The following is a 22,697-nucleotide window of genomic DNA, read 5'->3' as shown; positions in this document are numbered from 1 at the left end:
AACTGACAGTAGAATTCCAAGACTACTCATCAATAAGTAGTCTAATCCTTACAGTATTGAATCATTTTTGACTGAATACATGTACACATATGCATATGCATGATTGAAGGTAGAGTGAGTGTGGTGTTGAGATTAAGGTACTATGCTAGAATTGGGATACCCAAGTTTTTGTCCACTCTCACTACTGAAAGCTTGTTGGGTAACTTTGGGCCACTCATTCTCTCTTAGCCCAAACTTCCTCATAGGATAGTTGTGGAGAAAAAAAGGAGAGAGGTATCTGTATTTATTGATACACATTTATTTATTTATTTATTTGTTTGTTTGTTTGTTTGTTTGTTTATCATATTTATATAGCCACCCATCTCACACAAGGTGACTCTGGGTGGCATGCAACAATTAACAGAGAGAGAGAAGTCACACACCAAAGCATAAAAGTTCCATCCGCTTAATGATCTGCAATGCTCGCTCAACGATGGCAGCTGAGAGTGCTGGGATTGCAGTCGCTAAGTGAAGTGGTTGCATGATAATTCGCTTAACTACCACATCACTTAGTGACCTAAATTCTGGTCCCAATTGTGGTTGTTAAGTAATTCAAAGAAATGTATGCTCCTTCATAACTCCCCCCCCCCCAGTATCTAGCATTCACTGCTATACATTACTACTGGAAAGACCATTGCTTTAACTATTTTAATCTTTATTTTTATTAAATTGCCCAAGTTTGTCATTGCCTTTCCCCTAAGATTAATTTCTTGAATTAACACACAATAAATATCTTCATTTATTCTTCAGACCAAGGCAGTTATGCTATATGCCACCTTAGCTTTGCCAGGAACTGCTAAATTCACTAGGCATGCAAGTTGACATTATTTTTGTCCTCTTATTATTAAACATTAATCCAATCTTTTCATTTGTGTTTTTATTTTCATAGCAAACTCTTCTAATTCTTATTTACTTTTGGATAATATGCCTCTCAATCTTCAGTTGGCATTCAAAAAGTGTCTAAAAATTGTTGAAGTAGGAGCTATCTTTGAGGAATCCATGCTGATTCTACTCAGCAAAGTTCCTCTAGATGCTTAGTTCTTCTTGCTTGATTATTCTTTGAACCAATTTGCCTAATAACTTCCTGGATTTCCTGGGGTTCTTTTTAAAAATTGGTGTTATATTCATACACAGCTGTTTCCCAGTACTTTTTGACACAGAGTTGCTGCTACTTCACAAAGTAGCACCCCTTATTTTATAACATGAACAAAATCCACACACTAATTCACAACAGAATCAGCCTGATAGTAGAAGCCTGTAAAGTAGAAATGTTCTGCTTCAGTGAAGCACTTTGTGCATGGAGGCAACTTGTTCCACCATGATAATGTGACATAATGGTAACATGCTCTGCTTTGACACTTTGATTAGAAGCACTGAACTGGAGCTGATTTGTCCAAACCAGCTACATCTTTCCAGAAATACTGAGTAGACTGAAGCAGCCATCCTGCTGCTTTCAAATTGGTGTCAGGTCTGATTTGTATGGGCGCTTCAAAGGAGTGCTTCAGTCAAACTGACAAGTGCTTTATTTCTTGTGTTTATATAGGACAACAAACCAGAATTGTAGTGCTGAAACTGTGGAAGTTTATGTAAGCCATTTTAGGTTCCTAATATGAGTATCCACAGGCATCACTTGCTTTAATCAAAATGACAAAAGTAGTGTCATGCTGCCACAATGCAAGATCTGCGCCTTTTGGACATGCACGCAACATCATGAATCACATACAAAAGAAGCAGGGCTTGTGGTACAATGGCACAGAGCTGTTTTCATCAGACTAACACACATACTGTAGTAATGAAGATGACCTGGATGGAAATATGCAAGAACCATTACCTAGTCAAAGGGGGAAAAGATGCAGAACAATCAGACTTGCAAGAATGTGTCATTTTAGACAATATCAGTAAAAAAACTAATCTTCTTGTGGCGCTGATTTTCTGGTCCCATCTATCTAGTGGGGCTGACACATACCTAGCAGACTGCACTAGCTAATTTTCTAAGAAGCCTGGAAAATGAATGTGGGATTACATGATTGTTCAGGGATGAAAGCTTTAATATTAAATTCTTGCATACTAGCTTGCAGACACTTCATTCTGCAGTTTCATACTTAAATGTATCTTCAAAAAGACATGGCTAAGGATGTGCAGGTATTTCAACCTGAAGCAAGAAAGTTAATTTGAATGTGGCATGAGGGTACTTCCTGTAACTGTCAGAAACTGTGGCTGTTCCTGGACTTGCATGATAGCCATGCAGTCCCCCCAAAATAAGTGTTTGAGTTCAGGAAGCATTAATATAGTTGCAACAGGTTGTCAATCATTACATCCCATTTAAAGTAGCTCAATGTACTTTATGTGGAACTACCATTAAAATAAGTTTTAAAAATAATGACCAGGCTGCTAATAGATATAAAATTTGATCACATTGTGGCCAGGTTAAAAGACCTTCCTGCCCAAATGCCCTCTAAAGGAGAACTGTCTTTACCACAACTCTGTTCCCAAGAATGTCCTTCTCCAGGTCCCAGCCTTTCTTTATGGGTGGACCTCTGAAGCATTTGGTTGCTGCTATACCATGTGGGCATGCAGATTCTACCTGGAAAAGATAGGCCCAAAGATGGCAACAGCCCAAGCCATTCTGGAATATCCATCAAAATGTACTGTAATTAGAGGTTGGTATTTGGACTATTAGGTCTGAGTAGTTTCAAGATAACCAGGTAACCATGCTGGAGGATCTTGAAAGGAAATGGTATGAATTTCTTTAATACTCTCCCATGTGGCTTGACCAGAACTCCTTAGCAGATCATTTGGATATGTCTTTTTTTTTTTTTTTTGATAGCATACAATTTACAATTTCAAACACACTGAAGAAACAAACACATTGAACATTACTTAGTTATGGCCATAATAAAGATAAGTGATCAGGTAATATTACCCCATTTGCAAAGGGCAAGCAAAGAATCATCAAGGGCAGGAAATCATTACACATTTTCTAGAGTTGCCAACACATTTTGAAATTATTCTGCTTTGCAATAATCAATAAAGTTTTAATTCATCTAATTTCAAATTTGTCATCTATTTCCTTTTAGTCTGGATAGCAAAGCTTAGTCCTATTGATCCCTGAATTGATCTACAGTTCTACCTGTATATCCACAAGTAAAATATCAAATTAGAACTTATGTATAATGCATGCAGCATTTTCATGTTGTCCTTCAGTCTGATAGAAATCAGCTAGAGAAGGGTGAGGGCATGTTCTAGAATAATGAAATAGCAGAGGGAGCAGGGAAACTTCAGCAGGTTTGTAACAAACTTTTAAAAAAACAAAAAACAAATCAGTTGTTACTGTTACATTGCATGAAACCTCAAGGCCACTTTGAGCTGAATATTGACAATATACTGGCAGGGGAGTAGTGCACTTGTTACTGTTGAAAGGTTTCTGATCAAGTGACAAAATTTCTTTCCAATCACTGAAAATGTATCTGTTCATATTGGATGACATTTCCATACCAGTGATTAAAATCTTACAGTTCTAGACAATTTTTGTCCAGTTGCCCTATAAGAAAAGATTAGTGAGAAGCTAGTCTGGTTGTAGTTACAGAAGTCCCTTTATCTAGATCCTTTCCCATTATGGATCCTTTCCCATTATGGTTCAGGTCTGGACATAGTATTGGGACAGCATTGGTTGAGCTTGTTGATGATTTCTGGTGGACCCAGGATAGGAATGGTGTAACTACTATGGTCCCCCTAGATCTGTCGGCCACCTTTGATATCTTCAGCCATGATATCCTTCAGGACCAATTTCAGGGAGTGGCAGTGGATGGCACAATATTACAATGCTTCTCCTTCTTTCTCCATTACTGGTTCTAGTCAGTGTTTAGGGTGGCGGAGACAGCTCATTCCAGAAGCATTTGATTTTTCAGGGTGCCTCTGAATCTGATACTCTTATCCTTCCTGTTTAATATCTACATGAGTCTGCTGGCAGATATCATCCTTCAGTTCGGAACCAGTTATCATCAGTATGCTGCTGCTGCTGCTACTTAGTTGTACATTTTGAGTCCTTGCCGGCCAAGCTATGTAGCAATGTCTTGTCCCACTGCATAGTAGCTATTTGGGCCCATAAGGGGAGGAACTAGCTTAGGCTCAACCCTAGAAAATTCACATGATTAGCTATTTAAGCTTTCTTGTTTTCCCCATGTTTGTGTTTGTGTGTGTGTGTGTACTTTTCTTGCATTCTTACATTTACTATACACAATGAATTCCAAGATTCATATATGAGAATTCTCTGTCATGTTATTCGATAGAGGAACAAATTTCTGAATTTGTGGCTTACATTCCTTGGAGAAAAGTTACCTGACAAGTTAGCTCACAGTAAAAGGGAATGAAGACACATTCTGTCTCTCTTTGCTCTTTGTCACTACCATCATTGTCCCCAACATACATTAGGCCCATGAGCAGATGAAAAATTTAAATTCCCACATATATACTACTTAATTAATTCTGCAATACAGCTCCATTAAAGCTTAATCAAAGTATTTTCTTTTTCTGATAACTGTTACATCCAAAACCTTCATACCTGAGGTTTTCATAATGGCCTCTCTCTTTTTTCCCCAATATATCCACTATTGGAACATTGCCAAAGTAATATGGAGAATCTTCCTACAGGGAAACATTTCTAGAAATTGAAAGGAAACTACAATAACTCTCATAAGAGTAAGAGATTTCCCAGGGTCAGGAAACCTTGTTGTTTTATCAGTTCCTCATAGTAACCATATATAAATAATAAATAAGTAAAATGATTAATTCAGGTTTATTCTCAAATAAAGCAAATGTTCCCAGAAGGATTAGTATATCTTGCACTATGCTATAGTATGGCACCTCTCTTAATAATAGAGGCTTAAATAAAAGTCTTCAGGAAATATTTATTCAAAGAATGCTTCTATGATTTATGTGAATATACTCTATTTTATTTATTTAGGAATATCTACTCTTTCTCCCATAGTGCCTAACAAGGATGCTAGGTTTTGGCATTGCAGATCATGAAAAACGGTGGCCAGACCGGTATTGGTTCCTGTGTCTGACACCTTTTGCAGCAGGAAGAAAATACTATAGAACATTGAAAAATGGAAGAAATGTTTATAGGTTATAAAAATTAAAATCCATTTGTTAGCACTTCTCATTCATAGGAAAAATATATTAAAGTTTCTATCTTTTTATTTACACATTATAGTATCTAAAATTATCTCTAGTTTCTCTTTTTCTTTCTCTCAGGAACCCTTTGTGTTTTACCTAAGAATTTAGAGCTACAGAGAACTGAGAAGCTTGTGCATTATTTATTCATTCATTCATTCATTTATTTATTTATTTTGTTACTTTGAGTTAACATATTACATATGTTATTCTAATATTGATTTTGAGGGGTTTTGTTTTGTTTTGTTTTTTTTACAGCCAGACGTAACTTTATTTGTGGGTTAAATCTACAAGTGGCTTATATTTTCCTCTTCCTGAAATATCATAAAAGAAAATAACTTGATTATAAGAATGGATTTACTTAATGATCCAAGTTATATTTCTCCATATTGTATCTACAAACTAAAAGGAAAAAAGCCCAAGGAGAACAAGTTTAATTAAAGCAAAACTATAAAAAGAGCTAATCAAGTATAAAATAGGAATGAAGATATAAATGAATAGCTTATTGGCAACCCCTCCCTGCCCAACAGTTCTGTTAAATAATAAAGCTAGCACTTAGCTACATTTTCCAGACAGAACATGAACACTGCATATGCAAGCCAATTGGTGTATACACTAATTAATGTATGTACTAACTTCAAATTTCATTCATCACATAATGTATGAATGAGAATTAAAAGAACATGGAAGAGATCAAGACTACTATGCATGGTTTGGATGCAATTTTTTTTTTTTTTTTTGCTCTGAAATCATTATTTGTAATCCAAAACTTCCAGAAAGCAGGAAGGTTTCTTAGGGATTGAGAGCCACTTAAGTAATTTATCATGAGAACTCAAACTATTTTGCATATTTTAATATGATTGGGGAATGTGACTGTCTTAACACAATTACTTGCTGTAGAATAAAAAGCTTAAGTAAATTAATACTTCCTGCATATTCAGAATAATAACTCACTTCTCATATGAGCTCCATGCTGATCTGGAATTCATAGATGTGAGCTTTACACATATTACTTCCTGATAGGAGAGCGGCCACCTTAGTTGTTATATAAAACTATGGTGTGAACAGAAGAGCTAGGTATGTTAATTTTACAGGACATAGTCCATTCAGTTTACTTATCCTACTATATTTTGTTAAATGGAATATTGGCTAACAATAATGAAAAAGTAATGGGAAAAATAAAAACCATAGTTAGAGCAGGTACATATAGCGCTGAAAATGCAGAGGCTGGATAGAAGTCTCAGATGATGACAACAAAGGGGGCACCATTAGTTTATCTTCTTCCATTGCAAAACTGAAGTATTACAAGAAGCACAAAAAATGTATCCTGCATTACCTTTACACACGTATGAAAATGTTTTGTATTTTAAAAGATGTTCCTTCTCTGTCTATAAATATATCAGGATAAATTTTCTTTAAACTTCTACTGTTTCAGTTTTTAAGATGCTGAGATTTAGCATAATAAGCTCTAATAGGAACAATAGTATGTTGTCAGAGACAGCTATGCAGTATATCTATGTTTACAAATCAGACATATTCACAATACTGCAGTGTGATATTAAGCTTGTTTCTTTTGTTCCTCCAAGATACATATAAATCCATGTGGTTTAGAAAAAAAAACCCACACACATTCAGTATAAGAAAGGAAAGCATCTGTATTAGAATGAAAGCTAAAGTTAAAAAAACCCAAAACTATGAAGACTTTTATGTCATTTAGCAAAGGGTAACTGCTGAAAAAAATGAGGAAAAACTGAACCAAATTAATCTAACTAATTATCTTTAGTCAGAATATCAGCCTTATGACTCTTATAACTAACCTTTTATAATTCCTACCACTAATTACTAGAATTATTAACAGTGAAGATACTGTTTGAATCAGTTAACAAAAGACCTCTTGATAAATTACCCTGGAATAGCATTTGCTTTGCTCCTTTTCTGTGGAATATGTTTCAGAAAAGAATTTATATCATGTCACCTATCTTGCCTTCAAGATACAATAATTTTCTATTACACATGTTTGGTTGTTATTAAATGGGTTGTTAAATTGAATTTTTAATTATTATTCTGTGTTTAAATTTATGTGAGAAGAGGCAGCAGAGCCCATATATGGGACCATGGGAAGGAAACATTCAAAAAGAATCCACCATAATTGGCTTGCTAAGTCTGCCTGGGAACTTCTACAGTTTTCAAGATTATGCTTTTTACCCCCAACTAACATGGCTTTCTGAAATCTGCATGGTTCTCATTTCCTGGATTTGCCAACTATGTGGTGCTTGACAGTTAGGTATATTGCTGTCTGCATGGACTACATTTCCTGCCCTAGTTTAAACTTTGTTATGATCCAGTCATAAGAGGCCACAATTTATAGTACACATTGGTTTTCCCTTTTCTTTTCTTGACAAATTGATTGGCTATATGATCACACTGTCTCCAAAGGCCTATTTCTAAAACATATCCTGAAATCTACCAGATGCTTTCAAAAATATAATAGCAAAGACTGGTTGCTTTGAACAATTACAGACAGGTGCACCTTTTCACATTTTTGACAAGGTGAAATATATTTCATTTCATGTATTTCTGTTAAATTTATATCCCATTTTTCCCCTCAAGGCAGCATATACTGTTCTCTCTTCTCCAACTTTTCTAGGAAGAACAACTCTAGGAGGTCTCCCCAGTTCTAGACTAATAATAGGTTTTAGGTTGTCCTAGAAGTGAAACACATGTAACTGTTTTGTTTTTGTTTTTAAATGCACAAACATAGCTTTAAATGCACAAACAATGCACTACCACCATCACCCCACAACTACTGTTCATTAAGCATAACAGGAAGATTGGCTTGGTGCAGAGGTTTTTGTTCAACTAAAGCATTTTATAGTTTCCTCTTTACTAATTTTATTGCAGATATGAATGGAATAACTAATGTGTCTTACAAAATGTTAATCAAGTGCATAATACAATTTATAATATCCAGCTGAGAGTTGTCTTCACAAACAGAATTTTTCCTAGTATATTTTATTTTATACTATGAAAATATAGCATGTTTTATGTCTATATTTTACACTTTCTACCAACTTCTTGATCAGTGAAATTATCCTATGATTTCATAAGACTCAGACAAAACAGGGAATTCAGAATTATTTAAAATATACCTTGATGCAAACATTTTTCCTGATAGTACATTCTTACCATATCTATGAGCTCATTGTTTATTTTTGTGGATTAGGAAACTTTTTTTAGTTTTTCGATTTCATGGAAAGTGATTCAGACATTTTTTAACTTTAAAAAGTTTAAATTGTAATGTTATACTTTATTATATAATATACAGCATGCATAACTAAACTGAACAAGATAAATATGAGAACCCCTCCTTAGATAACAGTAACTTTACCTATCTTTCCCATCCCCTCAGAACTCCCTTGGGTGCACACACACAAATACATTAAGGAGGATGCAAATGCCTAGCAGGTGCCTGCCTGTTCCAGTCAAGCTTAGACTCAGGACAGAGATACCTTTTTAGGCAGTGAGAGAAAATCATGAGGGAGCTACATATTCTACTTCGTGTGTCATCTGGAAATTACTGACTGTACTGTCAAAAACAGCAGCATTATGATGGTACAAATGCACTGTTAAGAGATCAAAGTCAGCACAAACAATTCACTGGTCTCTGATAAAACAAGGTGAAGTTCCTTCTTGTAGCCTGTACAATTTAAGCCCGGTGAATCTTTCTCCCACCACTTCCATGAATATTTCTGCCTTGTTTATCAGACTATTTTATATGATTGGACCTAAGATATACTAAATGTTAGATTCTTTATGTTTTTGTGTGTATGCATACAGGAAGGTCATGATTAGTGCATGTTGAAATAGTGCGATACTCAATTTAGTTTAATTTAGAAATTGATAGCAGGTTTTGTTTAATGCAAGCCAAAATTCAGTTAGTGTGATGAGGTTGAGGCTAGCACATGCACAGTTGCTTTTGGGCTTTTAGATGCTAATCATTGTATGTGCAAAATGGAGGAAAGGAAGCTTCTGTTTGAGGAAAGCTCAAAAAAAGAGGCTCGTTTTGAAGAACTACAACAGGATGCAGGAGATAACAGGTATGCTCTGGATATTTCTGCTGAGCTGGAACCATTTACCCTATTTTCTATAGAAATATCATTTAAAATACTGTGAATTCAAATAATGTGACCATTTTGTGAGATTCATTAACCGCATTAATTGAAACCTACCTGTATATGAAGTTCTGCCATGTTGTTATGTTATGTTATAAAACAATACATTATTTGGTGAAACCAAGACCAACCAGATTAGGTTGAATCGTTTATAGATGTACTGGCTTATATAAATACCAATTCATTTTAAAATACTTTAAAACATAACATTTGGCCTACAAGGTTTTTGAAAACAATTCAGTTTTAAAAGTAAATAAAAAGTTATTTATCAGAATCTATCAGTCACGCTGGCTGTAATGCTTGCAGATACAGTTTAGCAACTTCTGGATAGGCACCATATTCTATTAGGGTCTGGAAAGATGTTGAATGAGCAAGCCAGGCCAATTCTACAGTGTACAAAGTCAGTATCTTACACTAGGGTTATAATCCAGGCCAAAAGCAGTAAAGTCAGAGTCCACCCATTAGGCAGGGTTTCATTGACCATGGCAATATGCAGACATTACTAAAGTGAAAAGTTCATAGTGAACCAATATTTCCCCAAAGAAGACATGAAGGATTTTAAGTCTGACTTCCCACAGTCCAATCCAGGGTTCAGCTTCAGGCCACACAAGAGACCCTTAGCCCTTATTATATCTTTCTTCTCTACTTTTTGTTCCTTAACTAAACCCCTCTATAACTGAGACAATATTTTATTACTATGATTCTTTCTAGGACTGGGAAGGGATACCCTTTCCTTTGCAGAATCAGAGAGGATACCATCTATATCTGGGAAGGAAACTCAACAATGCATCCTTAAAAGAACTAGCTTTTAATCAGGCTCAGAATTCCGGGGGGGGAATTGCTCTTCCCACAGCTACAGGTCCTATAGATACTAATGGGGAAGGCAATGGCCTTTATATAATTTCCATTTTCCATAAATAATTCCATTGCCCCTTATTGTTTCCTTTTTCCAAGAAGACAATAACAGTTTGCATATGTTTTCAATTAAAACACACCCTTTTATACTGTTTCTACCAGAACCATTTCTAAAACCACAGCAGTGAGTCACACTAGATCAACTCTGCAATCAAGATTATTTTATAGACAATTTATTACATATATAAAATATTATATAAATTACATTGTGTTCACATTGTTTGCTATGTTCTTCTAAACACTTGCTTAGTCATTTGACACATGATTGGCCTATGTGTCCTAATTTTTAAAAATCTCTGGAAAACCTGCATTACCATCTAATCCCAAAATGAATACATTTTTAGCTAAAGACCTTCAACAGGACTACTAACTCAATTTTTGTCTCAAAACCTAGTCTGATTTATAAATAGAATCCAAAATGGATACATAGTATCACATTCATCAAAGATGTTATATTATGAATGTATTGATCATTTGCAAAATGGGAGCTTATTCATAAATGCTTCCCAAATCACAAATTTTGTTTCTTTGTATTCATTTGTCTTTGTATTCATTTTCTACAAAATGATTCAAAAGAAGAAACCAACCAGCAAAACTAACACAAACTAAAGCTATACTGATTGAAAGCATTCTGGTTAATGTTCTCCTTAAGTTATAGCTACACAATATGATTTATTTATGAGTTACATTTGATTTTTAATGCAAAATAAATACATATTTTTCTTACCTTAGAAAACTGTGCATTTATCCATTTTGTGAATGTTTTCTTTTGAACATCTTCCCTTTCATCTATATAAGAGAAAACACAGTTGTTCATTCAAAATGGTGACTAAAGCATTCATTTCTATTTGGCTGTTGATCAATATTACTAGCACAAGCTTCAAAGATGCAAACAGTATTTTTTTTAGAAAGTTTTAAACCTCTTTTTAAAACACAGTACTAAATAATCTATAATTAAACTAAAAAACAAAGCTGCAATCTCAAAATGCTCAACTTCTCAAAATGCCAGGAACTGTTCTTGTATGGAAGACCAACACAAAATCCCAGGCTCATTTGGAAAATCAGATCCATCCATCCATTCAACTCCTGGAAGGAGACCATGGAAACACTTTGGTGCCTATTGCCACAAAACTACATATGTGTGTCCATGAAGTCAACAGGAGTTCAATTTAACTCAGAAATATCACATTTACCAGTTGAACTAAATGCAGATGTTCTGAGCAGGTGTGCAGTCTTCAAATATAAATTGTGATATAAGTGGCATGATTGTTTGGAATAGCAGCTTGAAAAGGAAGGATTAATTTTTTACATATGATACAAAGGTGGTCTGCTATTGCCTTCTTCTGAGATTTATTTATTTTTTTAACTTCACAGTCTAACTTAGATCCATAGATTTCCTGGTGGTCTCTATTATTAGTTCAACAATTCATTTTGGGCAAGAGTTTTAATTTTAACTACCTAAATTCAACAAAGTAATATTGTGGTTTTCTAGAATGAGCATTATGTCAGAAAACATCTTTCCAGCTTACCTCCCCACCCCCAACCCAACCATGTGAGGGAGTAAAGTTGGGATTGCTGTTTTTGCTTGGGAAAAGCCAGGCAGAAACACTTCTCACCCCATTTCCCTCATACATTCATTCATTAACTTAAACCCTACTCCCAAGCATCCAAGATGGCATTCCAGCTGCCTGTGATAATGGAGCCACACCCTGGGGTTTTCAAGGATGTGCTGATGTCCAAAGGCAGCCTCACTCCCACCCAGGCTCTTAGTTTACAAAAGCAAATGCTAAGACAGAGTGGGGAGGTGTGTGTGTGTGTGAGGAAAGGTGATAAGCAAATGGCATACAGACAGGGCAGTGGAGGTGATATTTGGACATTGGCAGATATTATAAACAGGCAAGAGGACTATCATTCAACTGCCAGGACCACAAGTATTGGTGAGCAGCAAGCCTGGAGCTTGGAGCTTTGCCAGGAGCTCAATAACAACTAGAAGAAGAACAACCACACAGAAGCAACACCTCATCCCAACCAGAGTAAGAATGTCTGAAAGGAAGCAAGGGTTGTATGCCACTTTACAGACTTATTACTTGAACTAAGTATTAAAGGACTGAGTATTAAAGACACATTTACATGGCAACATCACCGTGCATGTCCTAGATGGTGTGTGCTGCAATAAAGCATTTTGTACAGATTTGCTACGCTGTGGGTTGTCCAGTCCTGGAAAGCAAAGAACTCTCATACCAGGAAAGAAGACATAGTGCAAAACCAATAAAAAAGTGATAGGACCGTTCTGAGGATATAGTTTAATAGATGCATAAGTAGCCAAGAGAAGGATGATTATAATATGCAATCAGACTTAGCTCAAGAATTAGTGCTGGGTGGTTTCCAGATAATTTTCATAGTTATATAATATTTCACATTTGTAACCTTCTAAAATGCTGAAAAAGTATAATCACATGAATAAACTATTTTAGTAAAAAATGTGTGTGACTGAGTTTTATGCACAAAGGAACAGAGATGACAAACCTTATAAGAAATTCTGAAATTAAATTGAAAAGTACTTTGAAATATTTTACTAGGGTCCCAGCCATGGTGAAGTAGTAAAAAGGATATCCATCCATCAACCCACCCATCCATCCATCTGCACAAAGTGAAAACATAATCAGTGCTGATGTCTTAAAAATGAATATATGTTATTAGGGATTGGCTGTGAACTTTTTATGTCCTGAACATACCCCCTTGCTCCTTGTATTTAATGTTAACAGATGTTTCAAATATTAGTTAGCATTAGAACTAGGTTATGATGCAGCCAATATACCTCTGTTCAAATTAATCTGAATACCTTCAACTCTAGTCTATGTTGATACATGCTTTTTTTTTTTTATGCAAACAATGAAAGACACAGAGAGAGAGAGAGAGAGAGTGAGAGAGACAGACAGAGAGAGGGAGGGAGAGAAGAAAGGAGAAGCTTATCATCCACCCTAGACATGTAACCATGACAACATCCTTCCTACTAAGCATGGAATGTACTTTATTTTCTTTTTAATATACCTCTGTCTAAAGCATCTTCATCTTATCAGGATTAAATTTTAATTCTCTGGTCCTTCCAAGTCTACTACACTTTGCAAACAACAATTCATTTTTTTTCACTCTGAAAAACAGGAAAGTACAATTGGATGTAATCATCACCTTAATCTCCATAATAATAACAACAGTAACAACAATAATAGTATTCTACGTCACCCCTACAATTTACCCTAATCAGATTCACCTATGTAGTTCTCAATTGTACTGTTTTGTTCATATAAAGAGCCCTATTATCTGACCGCACAGGAAATATGTTATTTTTGATGTAATCTCCATGTTACATCACTCAATAGATACATGTTAACTAGAGTCACTGGCATATAAATTTAAGACATTATTATTGGTCACACAGTCAGCCAGATCTTTACACTGGATTTGGCATTTTTATCCTCCTATTGAGTCTTCCCAAGGACTTGGGATAGGCAGATGTTGTTGTTGTTATTAATTAAACTAAAGATAATTCTACTTCACTAACTGGGAAGTAGGAAGCCCAATGATTCCCAGAATCTCAAACAGTCAGAATCATTCTCAACAACCTTTTCACACTGAAAGACAAAAGGCAACAGGGTGGAAGTGTGGTTTGTAAGGACAGAAATGTAAGGAGTATATTGAATGGTGTTGGTGTAAAGTTTATTTAGCTATTTTTTTTCTCATATATCATGCCTTTAATTTCTTTTGCTTGCCTTTTCTTATCTTTTTGTATATTTCATATAATGTTGCTTACCATGAACAGGAAGATGCTGATTATGTATATTTATATACTTTCAGATTAGGAAGGATCTTGTTCACAATTAAATACCTGACTTTCATAAGGATAGTGAGTGGTTGTTTGTATAATGGCAGGTAATTTTGGGAGCTTTTCATTCATGTACCTTGGAAAATTTGCATCACCCTGTTATATTTATCTTTGAGTATATAGTTTTTATTATATTCACTGATGTTTTCTAAGATTGTTAATTCCATACTCTGGAAAAATATATACATTATTAGCAGCTGAATCTGAAGAAAATAATGTTATTTAATATCTTCTTTCATGACACACTATCATATTAGGAAAAAATTGACAGAAGTAACAGTACCATATCAGTACCATTTTTTTCAGTCAAGCAACATGGTGAAAAAAGTTGCATTTCAATATTACCTGGTGTATTCCCAGAACAGTCAGATAAGAACAATGATAATTCTTCTTAAAAAAAAAAGATAAAGTGATTAACTTTAAAAAATAAAAAGATAAATGAAGAATTCCAGTGTGAGTCATGGCTGACTGAAGACATCTCTGTGAACGAGCAGAGACAACTGCTGTGAAGAACGAAAGACCAGCAAGTAGGCCAGTCCTTCAAATCTCTCTGGAAAAGGAAAGAAGGGAGATCACCCACAAGTGCTCTGAATGGCAGCTCCTCATGAGGAAACTGTAAAACAGCAGTCTCTTGGAGTGACAGGAGCCAAGGGAGGTGACATCTTTGCTCTCAACAGTGGTGGAACCTTTAATAAGAACATTAAGCCAGTTGAACTCACTTTCTAATCACATTTGGAAATGTTCAGTTTAACCACTTTATGTATAGTAGAGACCTTCAAAACAGCAAACTTAATTTGACACCTGGTGAGTTTTACCTTCTTCTTTGGATTTATGAAATTTTAAACAGAGATTTAAGAATTTAAATTGGCAACAAGCAAAAAAAGATTTTGATTAAATAAAGTTTTAAATGGATTGGGAAACCAGAGAGATTTGGAATATTGGTTATTTTTGCTTTGAAAAACAAGTATATAATTAAATAATATACTTGTGGGAAACAATTGAAACAGAACTAAACTCATTAGGAACTGAGGTTTAATGAAGGTTGCAAACAGACACTAGAGGGAACTAAAGGACCAGGCCGAAAAGTGTTAAAAGCCAGCTCTTTTTTCTTATCTTAAAGAGTTTTTTGAAACATGAACTGAAATATTAATAACTAATATGACAGAAATGATACAGATTTCAATTGATAAACCTTTAGAAGATAATAAGAAAAACTTTTAAAAACTTTTACCTGACAAAGCCATTATAGAGTTTGAAGGCATGAAAGACGACAAAACTGAGATTACCAAAATGGTAATACCAAAGACAAATCAAGAAAAGGATATGGACATGGAAAAGCTGTGACAACAAATCCTGAACAGTGCCTCTTTATGGGATTTACAAAGTAGGCTGGTGAAAGCTTTGAAGGTTCTGATGGGGTCTGAATTTGATAGTGGACCTGAGTATATGGAAGTTATACCTGCATATGAAGACATGGGGGGGGCTAGCATATGAGTGTGTGCATCTGTGATAGGAACTGTGTTCAGTGTTCTTGTCAAGAATGATATATTTCGTCCAATGACATGCCCATGCAATTTCTAAAGATAGTTATGTGCCTTATGACTTCCTTGTAACCCCCTTGCTTGTTTTTGTAGTCTTTTAGCTTTAAATATAGCTATACTATTTTAATGCTTTCATTGTATCCTTGAAGATAAGAATGGTTATATGATTTGTGATTTCCTTGACCCTATAGCAGAGATGGGAAAGACCAGTTGTGGTCAGTCTGATAAGGGACCAGGGCTGGGCCAACTGACAGGACATGCAGGATCTATATGCCTGTAATATTATTATCCTGATAGGGTAAGGGGAAGAGAGATGGGGTTAAGATAAGTTTAAGATGGATAATGAGTAATAATTAATGTATAGCTGGAAGGATGTCCATCTCTGGTTGAAGTCACAGTGACCTGATGTTTGTAAGAAGTTAACCAGTTTCTTTGTTTAAACTGTCACGTAGATCCTGCGAAGAAAACATATATAAGCTATGTAAAATCTGTAATCAAGACTCCCTCCTTTCGTTGGGAGTCTCCAATTTATTTAGAGCTCTGAAATAAAGTGGATAAAAAGTCTGATTTTCGTCTTGGTGTTCTGTTCACTTCGCACCAAGTCCAGAACCTGGTAATTAGGGTCGATTGGCAGGACCCAACAGTTCCTTTTAAATGCCAAAGAGTGATGAAAGATCAAATCCTGTGATGCCATTGGAATGATTTAAAGGCCAAGTTTGTGCAGAACAAAAAGAAAGAATACAAAGTTGAACTATTTGACCAGAGATAAACAATCTGATATTTCTGGTAAGTCCTAATGGATGTTTTGTTGAACTAGGACTGAAAAGATGACAATTTCTGGATTGTGTATAGATACATAAAAGTTAAGCTATAGGGAGAATAGGCTTTTTTTTTTTTTTTGGTAATTTTAAAAAAGGGTGAAAAGTTACCATATTAGCTTATGCTTGGTGAAGGTTGAAAGCCACTTCTTTATTATTGCTTTTATTGCCTTTTTTTCTTTTCTATTTTTTCTTTATCTTTTCTTTTTCTTTTTATGTACCTTTTTTTCCTTTTTCCTTTTCTTCTAGTTTGTATTAGTTTTTGCAATGTTTATTAAAAACTTCAAGAAAATTATTTTCAAAAAGATAAAGTGATCTAACATTTTACCTTTAGCATCAATTCCAGCAAAATGTACATTTTCATAATCACTACAAATTATTTTGTCTTGATTCCTAAACTAAAATTATTGTTTACTATAAGTAACAGAAAATATCAAAATTAGTGAAGTGTTGAAGAAAATTCAGAAGTTTATAGATTTTGTTAGTTGTGTCATACCAATGAAGTGTATCTGGACTATGTATTTTGCAATTCCTTATTTGTGATGGATCAAACTTTAATTCAATGTTCAGGTAATCGCATAGCCTTTTTATTAGATCTAAAAATAATTCCTAGAATTCACATATTAAAGAACACAATGTATTGCCTACTTGTATTTGTATAAAATATATTATCTTCTGTGCAGTTTACAATCACTTCTAATAAATACAGATTAAATGTATGGCACCAGGAAATCTATTAGTTAAAATTGCTTTCAAAGGCTCCTTTTAGTTTTTATTTCATGTTTAAAAAAATATTATCACCAAATACAATTTCACAAGTACCCTCCATTTTAAAATACTCTGAAATTTACTATCACAAATCTATTCCACTAGTGATTATTTTAAGTTCAAAATTTATGAAGATTACAGATCGGCAAAGGCATTTATATCGCAACAAACATAATTTTGTAAAGTACTGCATGAACTGCTGTTTATCACGTCCTATAAGATATTTAATTTGTTTCAATACCAAGTAGAGGCAGTTTGTCTATACAAGTTAAATGATATATGCAAATTATTCATCATTGACAGCTGTCTGGTTAGTTCTTAGGAGGCCTTTCCATATCCTACGTATTTGAAAGCCCAATATTTACAGTGACCATTTTGACATAATTGCTCATTCTCATTTGACATGGCAGTTGAAGGTAATGTAAATGACTTCTACTTGTGTCCTCAGTGTATTCTCCATTCTGCAAGTTGCTTTATGTAGTCATATTTGCTTAGTGAATCATGGGGCAGTTGTCACATGCATGTAGCTATCTATGTATTGATAATTTGAGTCCCATGGAGTTTTGTTTTGCTTACTACCTAGCAAGCATGTTTACACTGCCACCTTAGATGGATTTTTTAAAAAATGCAAACATAATATCACAATTGGTACAAAACTGAAGATATCTTGAGTGCTAGCCAATAAACACCCTTTTCAGCTATTCTGTTCCATTTCAAATTAAACTTATACTATGCAAGGCTCATGAAACAGATAGATAACCAAGGGCAAATTTCTATACAGTAAATTATTTGTCTGAAACTAGCAAAATCAGTGTCAGTAGAGCTCTTTGATCCCTCCATTGAAAATCAGGGTGTACTGTTTTCCTGAATAAACTGAATTTTAAATGACAGCTGTTCTATCCATTACCTTAGAGCCCTGAGGAACAGTTCCACCTCCACTAGTAGAACCGAAAATGAAGAATGTCAGGGACTCAAGAAAACAGTGATTTATAGATTTTCCTTAGGGAAATCTAGTTCAGAATATGCTTGAGAACTATTTCTCAGGCGTGATGGAATTCTTGATGAAATTCTTCATCCTGATGAAATTCTTGATCTAGCTGGTTCCTTCTGAACATTAACATGATGAAATTCTACCTGATGGAATTCTTGTTCTAGCTGGTCCCTCCTCAACATCAACATGGTGGCTTCTGTTCTTGGTGTTTAGGATCAGAATCATGACTGAAAGTTTTCTGAAATTTAACGTAAAGAAGGTGCTTTTGATTTAGGCCTGCATTTCCTAAAATTATAATCTATCTTAAACCTGCATTATCCATGTCAAATTCATGCTGTGTTATAATTTTGTATCCAGACCACCACAGCTCCTACTTATATTTATTTCTTAATACATTCTGAATTGTTCAGCTTTCAACAATCTGGTACTGAATCAGTTTCAAAATTCCCTGCCAGCATGGCCATTAGCAGAAGTGTCTATAGAATCTGTAAGTTTTGTCAGAATAATGAAGCATGCCCTGTGATTTTGCAATGCAAGCTCTGCAACATCATCACACACATACAAAAAGACAGACTTTTCATCACAAGATCACAATGAACATTTCTTTATTTGTTCTCCCTTATCTGTATACCTAATATGACTGAATAATACCTTTGTAGGCAAATAAAAAGTACAATAATAATAAAGCTTTCTCCAAAACACCCAGTTTAAATGATCCCAGTCTCATAACCAGAAAATGTAGAAAGATTATAGTGGTTGGAAAAATAGATCTGAAATGTACCATATTTTTCCGTCAATAAGACGCCCCCATGTACAAGACAACCCCCACTTTTCCAACCCAAAATTAAGAAATCAATATTTTAAAGATAGTGCAAAACACATTTTTATTTAGTAATTAGGTAATATTTACCTGATACACTTGGTGGGAGGAGGTCCAAACCGTCTCTCTGCAGCTCTATTTCCATGCTCTTTTGCATAACTGATTACATTCAATCATGAGTGAAACTGCCGATAGCTTGTCTCTGCAAACAGACTTCCTCCAATTGGTTTGTTCAGCATCAGCTGATGTCAGTTACATAAGGCTTGTGACTGGAGGAAGTCTGTTTGCAGAGACAAGCTATTTCACTTGTGATTGGAGGCTAGCAATAGGAGGAAGCCTGTTTGCAGAGACAAAGTATAGGCAGTTTTGCAACCGCGTGGTTATCTCCTTGGCTTACTTCCTTGAATAAGACGCCCTTCAATTTTTAACGTAAGGATTTTAGAAAAAAATATCGTCTTATAGTCGGAAAAATACAGTAACTACACTATGAATGGAATCAATGTAGAATTAAAAATGATTATGCTATTTTGAATTGAGTTTTATTTGTTTATCACAAATACAGTAAAAAGCACCTAATTTGCCAGTTATGGGCCAAGTGTTAGAAACTTAGCAACTAATTATGCAGGCACAGGGAACACCTTGTCCATATCACCCATACAATGTAAGAGTGTCAAATTAGCCAAGATCTGATTTAAATTTGCAATTGAAATGATCATATTACAATGTTTTGATGGTTCTACTCAATTAGCACGTGCATGTGTTTGTGTGGGCATGCCTGTGTGCATGGGCAAGTCTGTTAAATCTTCAGATAAATTTGCAATTAAGTTGAATCAGGCTTGAGCTTAATAACTTTCAAATCAAAGCTTCATTCAGCTCTATTACATGTGTATACTAGAATTATACAAGAAGGGCATCTGTCACTCTAATTGAATTCAAAGGAAGGATTTAACAACTCTTTAAATATAGCATCTTTACAACTTTTGAACTATAAATAAACTGATGGACTCTGAATGAAAACAACAGCAGTCACTGTACTTTTATATTTTAAATTTCAAACATATCAATACTAGTCCACTTATAAAAGTAAAAATACTGAAAAGACAATGAAAAGAAAGGAATTATAAGATAATAAGATAATCATATTTGGTAAAAATGAAATAATTATAGGATTATTAACACCATAATCCTATATATTAACTCACAAGTAAGTCCCACAAGTTCAAATGGACTTATTCTTAAGTAAGTATGCATAAAAATATAGCCAAAGTGTCAAGTCTCAAAGGTAAATTGTTTCTGCCTCCCTATTTTTGAAGGATTATTCCAAATTGCTTCTTTACCTCTCCTTTCATTGTTCCATGAATATTCTTCATATATTCCATTTCCAGGGGCCCATTTTTGTCTTATAACAACCTTAGGGTTCATGCACTGACAAATATGAATTATCATCTTTTGGAAATGTAGTCAATGGTACATATTTTTAGAGTCCTTCTCCATTTATATGACATGTTAAAATATTTCTGACTCAAGACTACCAATGGGTGTCATTAAATCCTATCCTCTTCTAAAAGAGGTAAAAATTTACAAAGCACCTGCACCTTAAAAAAAAACTAAAAAAGGAATAGGCAGCTTGAGTCACTTGCTATTATTTTCATTCAGTCACCTTGTCTGAGCCTACTAAATCTTCATAATTAACACAGCATCATCAGTATTAGTGAATGTGAAAAGTTAAAAAATTAAGGTTCAGAGACGGAAGGAGCCAGTTTAATATATGCTAATAGCATTAATTTATTTAAATGTCATTATCTTATTCTTCCTTGAAACTTTGCATTCTTTCAATTTTGCCACCTATTTAAAATATATGATACCTTTTTTAAAGTCAGTAATGCATGTTTATTTTATAATTCCTTATAATTAATATATCCATTAGCAGAATTGTGTCATTAATTACCACAAGGACAAAGTATTTTAGTAAGGACTTATGTGGCCAGAAGTAATCATGGAGGTCCCTTGGACTCAGTAAAAATGCATGGTAGAAGATTTCACTAAGCATAGGTATATTAATTTTTATATTATATTATAAAATATAATATATTTTTTTAAATTAATTAATTAAGGTATATTAATTTTTATTCCTCAAAATGAACTCAAGAAATTCTTCTCAATGAACTTCTAATCATATTTTTAATGCAGTAACTATATGAAAAATAGTAACTCATTTTGTAAAGTTTACTGAACCTTCTATTTTTGCCACAATGAGGAACACTGAAAAATATTATTTAAAAAAAAAATGAAACAATTCAAAAAAGCTCATCTCATATATAAAGGGAAAAAATATTGTTTAAAACATTATAACTTATAGCAGAAAGATATATTTGAATGGAATACTGATCATTCTTGCTACTGAGAAAACTTGTTAGATTATGTTGCTAACCAAATGCCTCATCTTACTTCTAGGATGCTTGAAGAGCCTCTGTCTAGTTCTTTACCACAACCAGTCCAGGAAATAAATGAAATATTTTTGGACTTACTTTTCACTATATGTTCTTGAAACAGTGAAAAAAAATGCCTTCTAAAAATGCATACTGCTTTATGGACTCACAATACTTTCCTATTCTACAACAGATCATAATACACAACTACCAAAATGAGACAATGAGTATTAGCTTCTTATTAAGCTAAAATGTAGATGTAATTATACCTGCAATATTGTTTTTAGTTGCCTATTAATGACAAGCAAACCCAGTGCAGAACAGTTGTACTTAAGCATAACTGCAATTATTTTTTTTCAAAAGGGCTGATTAACCTGATAAGAACCTCAGGCACACGAAATAAAGAAAAATGCACACAAAGGAAACACTGAGAATTTTAAATGTCTTCATTAATGTAGCACTTTAATCCTAATCATGTACTTAATATTAAAGCCAATACGATTACCAATATGGTGTATCCATGTTAGAAGCAGAAGACTAAGAAAGGTAAATTGCTTTAACGTTTTGACCATAACTGATTTAAACATTTTAAGGGCCTATCAGCGTCAAGTCTTTGTGACACTTTGCAGTGAGTTCCACACCTTCTAGGCCTCCTGTGGTTTGGATGACTCTGAAGCAAATTCACCTTTTCTTTTGGAATGCTAAAGTTCTGCAGGTATTCTGACCAGTCCATCCTCCACTGACCAATCTTTCACCTCTTCCAAGCTCTTTTCTCTTCCTTCAGTGTTCTTTTCTTCAGTTCAAAATCATCAATCATAAAGATAGCTGTAAGCCAATTTTACACAACTTTTTAAAAATTGTGGAATGGAAACAATGATGATGTACAAGTCCCATAACTATGGAAAGATGGGAACATACACCAGATGTGTATCTTAGAATTTCTTAAGGAACTCAAAGCACTATATACAATACACCTTCCCCCTATTCTATTCTCATAACAACATTCTAACACAGTAATTAGTAACATGGTAAACAAGTTACTAATCTAGTTGAATGTAGATTGAACTAAGTACTCCAAGTCCTAATCCAATATGTCATCCCTTTACAGCATTGTCAAAGGTGTTGAACATTCATCCCTAACTTTTC

At 34.3% G+C, this 22,697-nt stretch overlaps 1 protein-coding gene across 18 annotated transcripts in view; it reads right to left on the bottom strand.

Moving 5' to 3' along the window:
- Positions 1–22,697, bottom strand: part of DMD (dystrophin) — an 886,326-nt gene that overhangs the window by 642,174 nt on the left and 221,455 nt on the right. For all 18 annotated transcript variants that reach the window (XM_088144802.1, XM_088144803.1, XM_088144790.1 and 15 more), the window contains exon 2: positions 11,029–11,090. In XM_088144802.1, coding sequence (XP_088000928.1) covers positions 11,029–11,090 — 62 coding nt within the window. The remainder of the gene's footprint in view (positions 1–11,028; positions 11,091–22,697) is intronic.

Source organism: Python bivittatus, unplaced genomic scaffold (genome assembly GCF_059951505.1).
Source record: "Python bivittatus isolate LINGU-HERP-01145 unplaced genomic scaffold, Pbiv_v1 ctg000350_np1212, whole genome shotgun sequence".
Lineage (NCBI taxonomy): Eukaryota > Metazoa > Chordata > Lepidosauria > Squamata > Pythonidae > Python > Python bivittatus.
Note: the sequence above shows the minus strand (reverse complement) of the source record. Positions and strands in the feature narration are given on the sequence as shown.